The sequence below is a fragment of the Trichomycterus rosablanca genome, chromosome 8, assembly GCF_030014385.1.
Source record: "Trichomycterus rosablanca isolate fTriRos1 chromosome 8, fTriRos1.hap1, whole genome shotgun sequence".
In the NCBI taxonomy this organism is placed as follows: Eukaryota; Metazoa; Chordata; class Actinopteri; order Siluriformes; family Trichomycteridae; genus Trichomycterus; species Trichomycterus rosablanca.
In genome coordinates, this window is record NC_085995.1 from 20,912,899 (window position 1) to 20,925,775 (window position 12,877).

The 12,877-nt window shown below is 39.5% G+C and overlaps 1 protein-coding gene across 1 annotated transcript in view; it reads left to right on the plus strand.

Moving 5' to 3' along the window:
* ablim3 (actin binding LIM protein family, member 3) overlaps nucleotides 1–12,877 on the plus strand; it is an 81,224-nt gene that overhangs the window by 17,643 nt on the left and 50,704 nt on the right. The window contains exon 2 of the mRNA XM_062999621.1: nucleotides 12,141–12,324. Within this exon, the coding sequence (XP_062855691.1) occupies nucleotides 12,141–12,324 (184 nt within the window). The remainder of the gene's footprint in view (nucleotides 1–12,140; nucleotides 12,325–12,877) is intronic.

Consider the following 12,877-nt stretch of genomic DNA (forward strand, 5'->3'; position numbering starts at 1 on the left):
ACTTGAACATTTAGCATTTTAAAAAATCATCTACTACTGCCACATCTAAAAACACTATTTAAACACAATAAAAATCACTTTATAAATAATAAATCTTGTCCCGGCTTGGAGATCTCTCACATCCTCAACGATTAATCCATTAGTGTTATGAAATAAAACAAACTACACATTTTTTTGTTTAGCCACAGACGTCCTCTTTAAATCCAGCAGGGTTTAATCATCTAAAAATGTGACAGAACTGTAACGGAAAATCTCAACCAAACTCTGCGTCAATTCTAATTGGTCCATCACGTTTGATTGACATCCACATCTTCCAATTGTAAACACTTTGGACTACACAGCGTAAAATGAGATGTGTCATGTGAACGACAGCTCGAACGTAAGTGAAACCAAAAATGCTGCTAAATGTTCTGTGTGTAAAAGTTAAAATAAGTGTGATGTTGTAGGTTCTGTATTTATTTATTTAGGATATTAGTTTCACAGTCTGAGCATTGTTATTTAGATAGTTTAACCATGGTACATTGAGACATGTATTATTACTGCTTAGAAGTTTGAGAGGAGAAATGACTATCGAATTGGTATCGGTATCGGCAGATACTCAATTTGCGGTATAGGTATCGGACATGAAAAAGTATTTAGCCAGCTCTAGTAAAGAATTAATATTTCTTATATCTGCCTGGCTGTCAGTGGAAAAAGCAACAAAGAACATATTGGAACAAGTGTAGATGTCTTTTATGGTGAAATATTTAACACCAGCTGTGGCCGTTCAGTGGCATTAAAGGGAAAAGTTGAAATTTGGATCAGAGGTCCTACAGCTTTATAGCGTCTTAATTAAGGCACAGAAAAAGAAGTAAGAAAAAAATGATAGCGATCCCTGTATATCTTGGTTAGCCAAGATATCAAGAGTTCCACAGATAAAAGGTAATTGTGACACTTGCCACAAGAACAGTGAAATCGTAATAAAAGATGGACATATAAAGAGACATATAGCAGAGGACATATAAAGAGACATAAAAGGATAAACGGAATCAGGAGGAGGGTTAGTCAAGGAACCAGAAAATCCAACGGAAGGAAAATTTTAATTGCGCCTGTTTTCTGCTGATAAATACGTATTAAGCCATACCCACTTAGATCCCTAATCACTTATATTTTAATGATCCCAGTGCTGAGCTCTAGATAACATCACAGAGAGAGAGAAAATAAGAGACAAGAGATCATTATTACTATGTTCAGACAGACAGCTCAAATTGGATTTGATTTTTTCTTTTCAATATGAAGCTGTAAACCATCGACGTTTTTGATTATTATTGCCGAGCAGCAAGAGGTACAGGAGTCATGCCCAGAACCAGCCGGTTTCGTCCTTTGTCCTTTTGGGGATTACATTACATTAATAAAATCAATGGAAAAGTGTGCTTCTCTACACACATGATCATCTCTCTGTAGTCTTTGTTGCGCCTCAGAAGAACAAGCCAGTAAAGTACAAGTATTATGCTCTCTATAGTTTGTCTAAGTACAGTTTATTTCTTTCTTTATAAACTCGTCCATGTTTTGACCCCCCCCCCCCAACCCCCCCCATCTACAGAATTGGTTACCTGAGTCATGTTTTTAGCTGCTTTTACCTACTTTGACATATTGGACATTTTGACTTACCAATTGCTAACTGAATTGCCGTAGGATTGCTAGGACCGCTGCATAGTGCAAATTAACTAGTAGGCTGTGCGAATGACAAACACCAATGTTAAACCCGCTATACCATTCACATTTCTAGGGGCTGACAGTAAGGGTTTGACGCATTGGTGTAGTCTTTATGTAGTCTTTGTCTGGCTTAGATTACTTTAAATTACACATTAACACCTTTCAAATCTTGGTTCTAGCGCTCTATGAGAATGATGAGCGGTGTGTTTACTTGTCTGGATTCTACAGATGTTGGTGGTAACTGCATTCTTTTTTTTATTCCCAATCAAATACAAATATTTATCTCCACATGGTGTTCACTGACTTTAATAAGCCAAGCACAAATGACCAATCGGGTACCTCAGGCTTTTGTACGGGACCCTGCTGTCTCCAGGGAAACTGTGAAAGGTTCAGGTTTCCTATGGCAACTGGGAACGAGGTCCTCCTTCCTTGCAGAACTTCACAAGTGTTGTTTCAGATACATGTATGTAAAGTTGGGACGTCATGAAAATGCAGTAAAACTAGAAGCTGTGGTTTATTTCTCTTGAAGTTTTATTTAAAACGCACAAACTAATCTAAACTGACTTACTAACTTGTAAACTAGCATGCTTACCACATTATTATATCACCTTATTATATCACCACTGTATGATTCTCCTGTTCAAGATGCACAATACAAGTTTTTTAATGTATTTCGTTTCTCTATCTACACCCACTCTCTGGGTAAGGTCATAGCCTCCCATGGCTTCTCTTACCACTCCTATGCAGATGATACTCAGCTCATTCTGTCATTTCTCACAATGGATGTCATCATCTAAAACTCAATCCCAGCAAGACAGAGCTGTTACTTATTCCTGGAGATCAATCTCCAACCCAGGACCTAGTCATCTCTATTGATGACTCCCAGATCAGACCATCTGATAATGTAAGAAGCCTTGGTATTGTCCTGGATAGCCAGCTGACCTTCTCTTCTCATGTAGCCAACATGACAAGATCGTGCTGGTTCCTCCTCTACAATGTCAGGAAGATTCGACCATTTCTCTCCATGGAAGCTACTTAGATTCTTGTGCAGTCACTTGTAATCTTACGGTTGGACTACTGCAACTCCCTCCTGGCAGGTGCTCCCATGTCCACTATTAAACCCCTGCAACTCATCCAAAATGCAGCTGCTCGTCTGGTTTTTAACCAACCTAAACACTGCCACATCACCCCACTGCTGCTATCTCTTCACTGGCTTCCTGTAGCTGCCCACATTCAGTTTAAAACACTTATGCTCGACTACAAAGCCAAAAATTGACCAGCCCCAAGTTACCTTCGTGGTCTAATCAAACCCCGCTCTGTACCGCGCAACCTCAGAGCTACGAGTCTCGCTCGACTTGATCCTCCATCCAGGACTCGAGGAAGACAAGCATCAAGGCTCTTCTCTGTACTGGCACCCAAGTGGTGGAACGAACTTCCTCTGTCTGTCTAAACATCTGAGTCTCTTGCTGTCTTTAAAAAACGATTAAAAATCTACCTCTTTACTAAGCACTTAAGCTGACTTGTACTTACTTACTAACACTCACTAATACTAATTCATTTCTTGCAAAAAAAATAATAAATTTGGTTCTAACAGGTTTTAGCAGATTTGTGTTCTTGGACTGTTGTTAACTTAAACTAGAGTAAGGTAATGTTCACTATGGAAGCACTTCTGTACGTCGCTCTGGATAAGAGCGTCTGCTAAATGCCGAAAATGTAAATGTAAATGTTCCCAATTTTCCTCCCAATCTAGTCAATTGCATTTTGCTACTGACCTCCACTTCTGTCCAACAAGGGCCATGACTATCACATGGTATACAAACGCGTGACTGTGACACTCGTGTAGTAGCCACCAGCACAAGGAGGGTTTGTTTGGAGATCTGTATCACACTGATAGTCACACACTGATATCCATTATCCTCCGTCTCTGTCTAGACACCATTGATCAGCCAGCAGAGGTCATAATTACAGCAGTAATGGGGAAACCCCTTTGGCAGTCCCACTCTTGAATGAGCCAATCCTTGTTTGTATAGGTGCCCAGCAGAGGTTTTTCTCCCCTAATCTAGTCGTGTCCAATTACCCTGATTGCATCCTACACTGATTCAACCCCCCACCGCTGACTGAGGATGCTTCTCAACTGACACACGCCCCTTCTGACACATGCTCAGTACAGACTGCATTTTTCATATACACGAGTCGAGTTCATATATACCGATCAGCACTGTGCACGGAGAGCCACACCCTGATCAGCATTATTTCTCAGCCCTATGCAGGCGCCATCAATCAGCCAGCAGGGGTTGTAATTGCAAAACTTATGAGGACCCATGATCCGGCTTGCCCCTAACCCTATGAACAACAGCCAATCATTGTTCATTCAGCCGCCCAGCCCAGCTGGGTATTCGAAAACCCAGCTCTGGTGTGCTAGTGTATTTTACCACTGCACCACCTGAGCGGCCTAACACAATGTTACTTGACAGTGTGCACAATACATTTTAAAAGAAGACACATCTGGAATGCAGGCAGGCTAGACCAGCACAGTCGCTCTGTGTCTATGAAGCCACACTAAAATCACCATGGACTTTCAGGGATAAGATGTAGCCTTGATGGCAGCATGTTTCTCGCTTCTGTGCCAATGATTCTTTCATACATATGCAAGTCACCCATGACATGGGCACTGGTGCACCCCCATACCATCACAGATGTAGGTTTTGCCGAGTTTAAATGGTCATTTTCGTCTTTGATATGACCTTTTTCTCCTAAAAGATTATTAAAATATGGACTCATCTGACCACACCATCCATCTTTACTTTTTTTTTGGTCCATCTGAGATCAGCTCGGGCCCAGAGTTGATGTTTGGCTTTCTCTTTTAATACAAGAGTTTCAGGTTGCATTTTTTGATGCAGCTGTGGACTGTGTTAAGTGACAATTTACTCTTGGACCCATGGGGCTATATTTATCACAGTGGAATGACTGTCTTAAAGGTCACGCACATTGAACAGTGGTTTTTGTCCCCAGGTTCCCTGACTCTTTATACAACCCCAAATCAGAAAAAGTTGGTACATCATAAAAAATTAAAACACATTTTCCTACATTTACCTGAGATGAACCTGAGATATTTTATGTTTTATCTGCTCAACTTAATTTCATTTATTGATAAACATCCATTCCTGCATTTCAGGCCTGCAATACATTCCAAAAAAAAGTTGGGACAGTAAAGCATTTACCACTTTGTAATGCTGCCATTCCTTTTCACCACACTTAAAAGATGTTTTGGCACAGAGGAGACCAAGTGATTTAGTGTTTCAGCTTTTATTTTGTCCCATTCTTCCTGCAAACACGTCTTTAGGTGTTCAACAGTACGGGGTCGTCGTTGTATCATTTTTAGTTACAACATTCTCCACACATTCTCTATTGGGGACAGGTCAGGTCTGGGGGCAGGCCAGTCCAGTACCCTCGTCTTCCGCAGCCATGCCTTTGTAATGTGTGCAGCATGTGGTTTTGCATTGTCTTGTTGAAAAATGCATGGACGTCCCTGGAAAAGATGACGTCTTGAAGGCAGCATATGTTGCTCTTAGATCTCAATGTACTTTTCTGCATTAATGCTGCCATTACAGAAGTGTAAATGACATTTGCCATACCATGACGGACCCTGGCTTTTGGACTTGTTGCTGATAACAGTCTGGATGGAATGCTGATTCATCTGACCACAATGCACAATTCCACTGTGTAATGGTCCATCCTGGACATGGTTAACATGAGGCTTCTTTTTTTGCACAGTAAAGTTTTAAGTGGCATTTGTGCATGTAACTCTTAGTTCTTGTAGTTGTAGTTCTTGACAAAGGTTTGCCAAAGTAATCCCTCACCCATGTGGTTATATCAGCTATTGTTGAGTGGTGGTTCTTGATGCAGTTCCATCTGAGGGATCAAAGATCATGGGCATTCAGCTGAAGTTTGTGTTCTTGAGTTAGGTTGTCAGCAGAGGAAGCAGAAAATGGCAAAGATGAAGTAGAGCCTTAAAGCTCAGCAGGCTAGATATACAAAGGCAAAAATCAAGAAGTGATAATGCAGCAATCGCCAGTTTCATCATTCATCAAGCAATAGCTAAGTCAGGCTGACCTTTTACCAAGGGTACTGTGCCCAAAAATGCAAGCGTTTTAAAATGTCAGCCTAAGCAGAAATGTAGTGACTGATGGGGTAGATCACTAAAAAAGGAATTGACTTTTTAGCTTATTCACTCACTTAGATGAGAACAGTGACACTACTGACACAGCTTAGTTATCAAGAAGTGGAGAATGTGTAAATGACAAGTTGCTGTAGAGCAAACTCACAGGACTGATGACAGATGGAGTATCAGCAATGTGCAGTGATAGTAGCGGACTGGTGGTGAGAGTGCAAGAAAAAATGCGAGAGAATTGCACATCTGTGCTGACAGCCTACCACTGTATTGTACACCAAGAGGCTCGTTGTAGTGAAGCTGAGAATGGATCGTGTTATGCAGGCTGTATTGGAAGCTACTAATTTGATCAGAGCCGGAGGTTTACATCACTGTCTTGTTCACCAATTAATGAGAGGAATTGTTAATATGCTGATGGGATGAAGTCAAGAAAAAGGAGTTCCAAAAGGAAATCTGTAATTTGATGGAAAAACAAGGGTAAAATCACAGATCCAGGGGATAAAACATAGCTTTTTGTGTGACATAATAGACCAGCTAAACACCCAGAACCTAGTGATCATCTGATCACTCCATGCATGACCATATAAAGCCTTTTAAACCAAGTTGCCCTTATAAAACATTTAAATGCATCAACACAACCTGGATCACTTCCCATCCTGCCAAGCTATCACAAGTGAACTCACTACCACAGCTTTACCATAAAGATTTAAAAACCCATAATCTGTTTTGCAGCTGATGTGGGCCAATAAACAAATGAAGCTGGAACAGCTACAGTACAATAGCGCACTTAATGCCAAATACGATTTGGTTGTAGCAGACCAGTTCTCTTCTTTTATCTCAGTAACGATGCCAGAGTTTGCTTTGTCTAGCTCAGAAATTTAATCCAAGTATTAATTAACTAGCAGTGAAGTATAGATGCCAGATCTCTAGTTCAAGCAAATAAGTAGATTGAAGATCTACCTCCTGGTGACATTTAAAATAGGGTAAAAGATTATCTGTAGCTAATGTAGTCTCTTGTAATATAAATAATAATGTTTTAAGAATTAATGTCTACTTCGTGTCTACATATTTACATGCATATATGTATTGTCAATAATACTGTTGCTGCTATTTTATATATATATATATATATATATATATACTGTATATATATACAGTATGTGTGTGTGTATGTGTGTGTGTGTGTGTGTGTGTGTGATTTTCTATTTTATATAACAATAATAATATATTATCTTTAATATAGAAACAATAGAAACAGTAATTAAAGATAATAAAGTCTAATACTCATACCTGTATCTGATTGTATATAAAATCAGATATGGGTATAAACAATCTATATTACTGTTTCTATTATATATATACTTATTATATACTTATCCATACTTAACTCGTCTGTAATTATACTGTTGTTGCTATATACGAACACTGATCAGCCATAACATTAAAACCACCTCCTTGTTTCTACACTCACTGTCCATTTTATCACCTCCACTTACCATATAGAAGCACTTTGTAGTTCTACAATTACTGACTGTAGTCCATCTGTTTCTCTACATACTTTGTTAGCCCCCTTTCACCCTGTTCTTCAATGGTCAGGACTCTCAAAGGAGCTACAGAGTAGGTGTTATTTGAGTGGTGGATCATTCTCAGCACTGCAGTGACACTGACATGGTGGTGGTGTGTTAGTGTGTGTTGTGCTGGTATGAGTGGATCAGACACAGCAGCGCTGCTGGAGTTTTTAAACACCTCACTGTCACTGCTGGATTGAGAATAGTCCACCAACCAAAAATATCCAGCCAACAGCACCCTGTGGGCAGCGTCCTGTGACCACTGATGAAGGTCTAGAAGATGACCAACTCAAACAGCAGCAATAGATGAGCGATCGTCTCTGACTTTACATCTACAAGGAGGACCAACTAGGTAGGAGTGTCTAATAGAGTGGACAGTGAGTGGACTAATTCACTATCTAGTGCACTATGTAGGGAACATATATCCATGATCTGATACACAATCTAGTGCACTATTTAGGGAACATTAATGTGTTTGTAACGCGAACAGTTAGTTAAGCCAGTTAGCAGCTCCTAGTAGTTCTGTTATCACCCATAGCCTTTGGTGTGTGCGAGAGGTTTTTTTATTTCTTTTTTTCCCTTCAGAGGTTCTTGCTTTCTTCTTCTTCTTGTTCTTACCTCCCTGAAATGAGTTTTTGCAACTTGGGATGTCTGCTTTGTACTGTTAAACTTTATATTCGTTGTGGAACTACTTTTTGGCGGAAGGTATTGTCAATATTAAAGCATATTTATTATGAAATTCAGGACTTCTTTGATTTATTTTCTTTCTTTATTTTGTAAAAATTGTTGTATAAAAGCAATAGAACACTCGAGGTCGTGTGTTATCGTGAATAACATCGCGATGATCTACGGCGTCCACAGCCGTGATGTTATTCACGATAACACACTCCCTCTCGTGTTCTATTGCTTATTTGTGCCCACTGTATATTGTATATATAAATGTACATTTTTGCTACTCCTTACTTACATATTGTGTATTTGTATTAGTTTTTATGTCTGTCTGTCTGTCTATCTATCTCTATTTATTTTGAATAAACAATTTCTATCTGTCAGGATGACCCTCTCTCAAGAGAGAAAAAGCTAAAATTTTTTGCAGCAAAAATTATTTGTTTATTTGGTTAATTTTGCATATTTGATTTACATATATATTGAACTTTTTAGACCTCTATTAACTAACTCTAACTTTTATACCTCTGTATTAACCAAGATAGAAAGGAAATGCATTAAATATGAAGGCACTGAGAATATTAGAATGAAACAAAGTGTTAATGCAAGACTGATTTTGCCAGATATTGATGTCCAGATACAGACAGGATGGTAATTGAATGTGTAAATAGGCCACATTGATTGGTCCCTTGACAATCACAGCACTTTCTGTCTCACACACCTCAGCACTGTGCTGAGTCACAAAGTGCTGACACTGTGACAGGACCCTGAGGATCTGATTCAGTGCAGACTAAGGCTGCATTCACAAGGACATGTCAGCATCTGTCCAAACCAGACTGATGCCATTAATGTCTATCAAATGATGCCCTGACGTATTATGCACACATAAAAGATGAGCAGAGATAAAATTGCACTTTTATAGTTTGGCTGTCCATTTACAATGCCTAATCTAGCACTAAACACTCATTATTCCCTCTCTACAACCTCAACCTGGGATTACCACAATTTCAGAGTATAAATTGGTATTTGTAGATTATTTATGCATGCTGTATGCAGATACTTAGTTATTTAATTAAACATGAAAGCAAAAGGGGTGTTCCCCTTAAATTTCCAGTATGCTGAGACAATTTAAATTGTTATATTCCCTCTGCATACTGGAGACCTCTGCCTTGCACACATTGCCCTTTCAGGCATAGGAGCTTCTGCTGGTTGCGTATTTACACAGACTCATTCAGTAATATTTAGCAGGCTCTAGAGTCGAGCCCCAGTGGTGATGGGCTAGAGTACGTCCCATTTCTGGTTCAAATATAATTATGTTTGTTATGTGGTTTGAAACACCAGTTTACCAGTGACTAAAATACACTTGGCTCACAGGAATGCACAGCAGTGCATTTTTGACAGGTTTAAAATTACCTAAAACGTATTTTTGACAGGCTAATAAACCTAATATTTGTCCTCCTGCTATAGTTGGATGTTTCATTTTACCGTAAATCCACTGCAATATCCTGTCAGGAAGCAGAACACAGCTCTAATAAATATTTATTCTAATAAAAAAAAACTGATTGAGTAAGCTGTATATTATTACATTTATTAGATCATTATTTTTGGTGTATACTTGCACTTGGGTGGCCCAGTGGTAATTTATGCTAGCCCACTACTGCTGGGATCAAGAGGTCAATTCAAACTGGGGCTACTGGCTGAACAGGTCTACATATAGACACTACATATATGGGCCCACGATGGATCGGCGTTTCGTGTGTGTGTGTGTGTGTGTGTGTTGTCTTTTAGATCCAACTGCATCTGTGGTTATAGGTGCTGTCAATAAAAAGGTTGCAGTACAATTACACATCATAGATACATAGTGTAGCTACAATTCCCTCCTATTGTGTCTTATAGATGTGTTTTGAACGCAACTATAAACACAAACACTTCTAATACAACTCAATCATTAATCCCGGTTTAACCCTTATTAAAGTATCGGCAGTGGGCGCACTGTAAAATGGGATACCACGCTCTTACAGCTGATGATGTAAGCAGGGGAAACACCCCTTGCCTTTCTATGGTGATCGCCGCTCGCCACAGTATTATTAAATCAACATAGCTTGTATATGAATGTGTTTTTTATTTTTTTTATGCATTTTCTCCCCTTTTTCTCCCTTTTTAGCACGTCAAATTGCCCGATTGCGTCATGCTTCCTCTCCACCAATGCTGATCCCTGCTCTGATTGAGGAGAACAAAGCTAACCCACGTCCCCTCCGACATGTGGGCAGCATGCCGTATGCATCTTATCACCTGCACTTTGACGAGTGCAGTGCAGCTCAGCATTGTGTACGGAGAGACATACCCTGAGAGCACTCTTTTCTCAGCCAGCAGAGGTCATAATTGGACCAGTCATGGGAGAGAGACCCCATCCGGCTTAGTCCCGCCCATATCTGAACAACAGGCCAATCGTTGTTCATGTGGCCGCTCAGCCTTAGCCGGCAGGCAGAGCTTAGATTCGATACAATGTATTCGAGATCCAAGCTCTGGTTCCAGCGTGTGTTTTTACCGCTGCGCCACCTGGGCGGCCCATATATGAATGTGTTTATAAGCTATTTGCTATATAATATTCGAACTTTAAACCATAGTATGTCTGGATCATACCCCATAATCTTTTCCTGGGTAGTAGGTCACTAGTACAGTTAAATGCTAATATGAAATTAAGCAACCTGTTATCCTGTATTGTTGTATTATATCACATAAATCACTGGAATTTTAATTGACACTAAACTACTATGGTATTTTGGTTATGTTTTATTTATAATTCAAATGTGATGATCTGTCCGTCACTACCGAATATCCAATCATCTTTGTTGGACAAAGTGTCATTGTTTTAGCAGTTGGTTACCATTTGTGAGCATGTGCAAACTCTCCATCAGGCAAGAAGTGCGATTATGTACACACTAATAATCAAACCATGTTTTTACAGTTACAGTGGTACCTAAAAACTCAACATTTTAAGGTATTTTTTTCCCATTAGGATGTATGGGAAACCTGTTAATGCGTTCCATGGTCCCGTGGAACTGAATATATTTTAGGCTTATGTAAAATAATGGGGTTGTGTTTGACACTTATACACTGAAAATAACACAAGTATATTAAAAACACAATACAATTAAAACAGTTAAAAATAAATAAACCTGCACTTTACCTTTACTTCTTTGTTGTTTTCTTACACTTCTTAATTAATGGAGAGAATTTATGAGCAGTAAAAATTAAGAGAAGTTTAGTGTTTCTATGTCATTCTTTTAATACAAGTCACATTAAGCATTTTTAACGATAAGTGTTTTACACTCTCGGAAAAGCTGATTTTACAATTTCTCAGAACCTCAAGCTATAACACAAGTTTAAAAGTGAAACAGGAGGAAAATCCAGCTAAACACAGATACATGTGGAGCTTTCAGAGTGAATTTGATGGTTATTCCACACAAATGCAGATTCGTCTCATATTCACACTTTGATGTTGTTTTACAGTACAGCGGCAGTCGCACACACGTCGAGTTTAAGGAAAACGTTGAGTTAAAGGGTACACATTTCTCTATGTAGGGCGTTGAGTTTTAAAGATTTTGAGTTTAGGGGATGTTGAGTTACAAGGTACCACTGTATTGTTGTTATTATTATTATTTTAGTAGGACTGTCATCTTCCAGCACCTATGTTTGAATGCTAGATAGAGCTGTCTGGGCCCTTTCTGTGTGGAGTTAGCATGTTCTCCCCATGTCTGCATGGAGACCAGAGCACCCAGAGGAAACCCACACAGACACATGGAGAAATTGCTCCACCTAGGAATCGAACCCAGGACCTTCTTGCTGTGAGGTGACAGTGCTACTCACAGAGCCGCCCTTCTTATTTATATATTGATAAATTATGTATTTTATTGATTACTACAAATAAAATATATCTAAAATTAAAATATAAATATCCTGCCCTATAAATTGATTAATACCCAAACCTATATATCCAACAGTGAATGTCTTACTCATACTGTCTTTCTCCCCGGCAGTGTGTGGCTGTGACTTGGCCCGTTCTGGATTCTTTCAAAAGAACGGTGAATACATCTGTACAGCAGACTACCAGAGTCTGTATGGCACCAAGTGTGACAGCTGTGGAGATTTCATCACGGGGGAGGTTGTGTCAGCGCTGGGATGCACATATCACCCAAAGTGCTTCATCTGCAGTGTATGCAGGTAAGGATCACAAAAGGGAAATCTCTCTGATGAAATATATGTATATATTTACATTTTACATTTTCGGCATTTAGCAGACGCTTTTATCCAAAGCGACTTACAGTTGTGACAGTATACAGTCTAAGCAATTGCTCAAGGGCCCAACAGTGGCAACCTGGTAGTGGTGAGGCTTGAACCGGCAACCTTCTGAATACTGGACCAGTACCTTAACCACTAGGCTACACTGCCGACGTATATAATGTATATACCGATCAGCGATAACATTAAAACCACCTCCTTGTTTCTACACTCAGTTCCACTTACCATATAGAAGCACTGTGTAGTTCTACAATTACTGACTGTAGTCCATCTGTTTCTCTAAATGCTTTGTTAGCCCCCTTTCATGCTGTTCTTCAATAGTCAGGACCACTACAGAGCAGGTATTATTTGGGTGGTGGATCATTCCCAGCACTGCAGTGACACTGACATGGTGGTGGTGTGTTAGTGTGTGTTACCATCTCACTGTCACTGCTGGACTAAGAAGAGTCCACCAACCAAAAACATCCAGCCAACA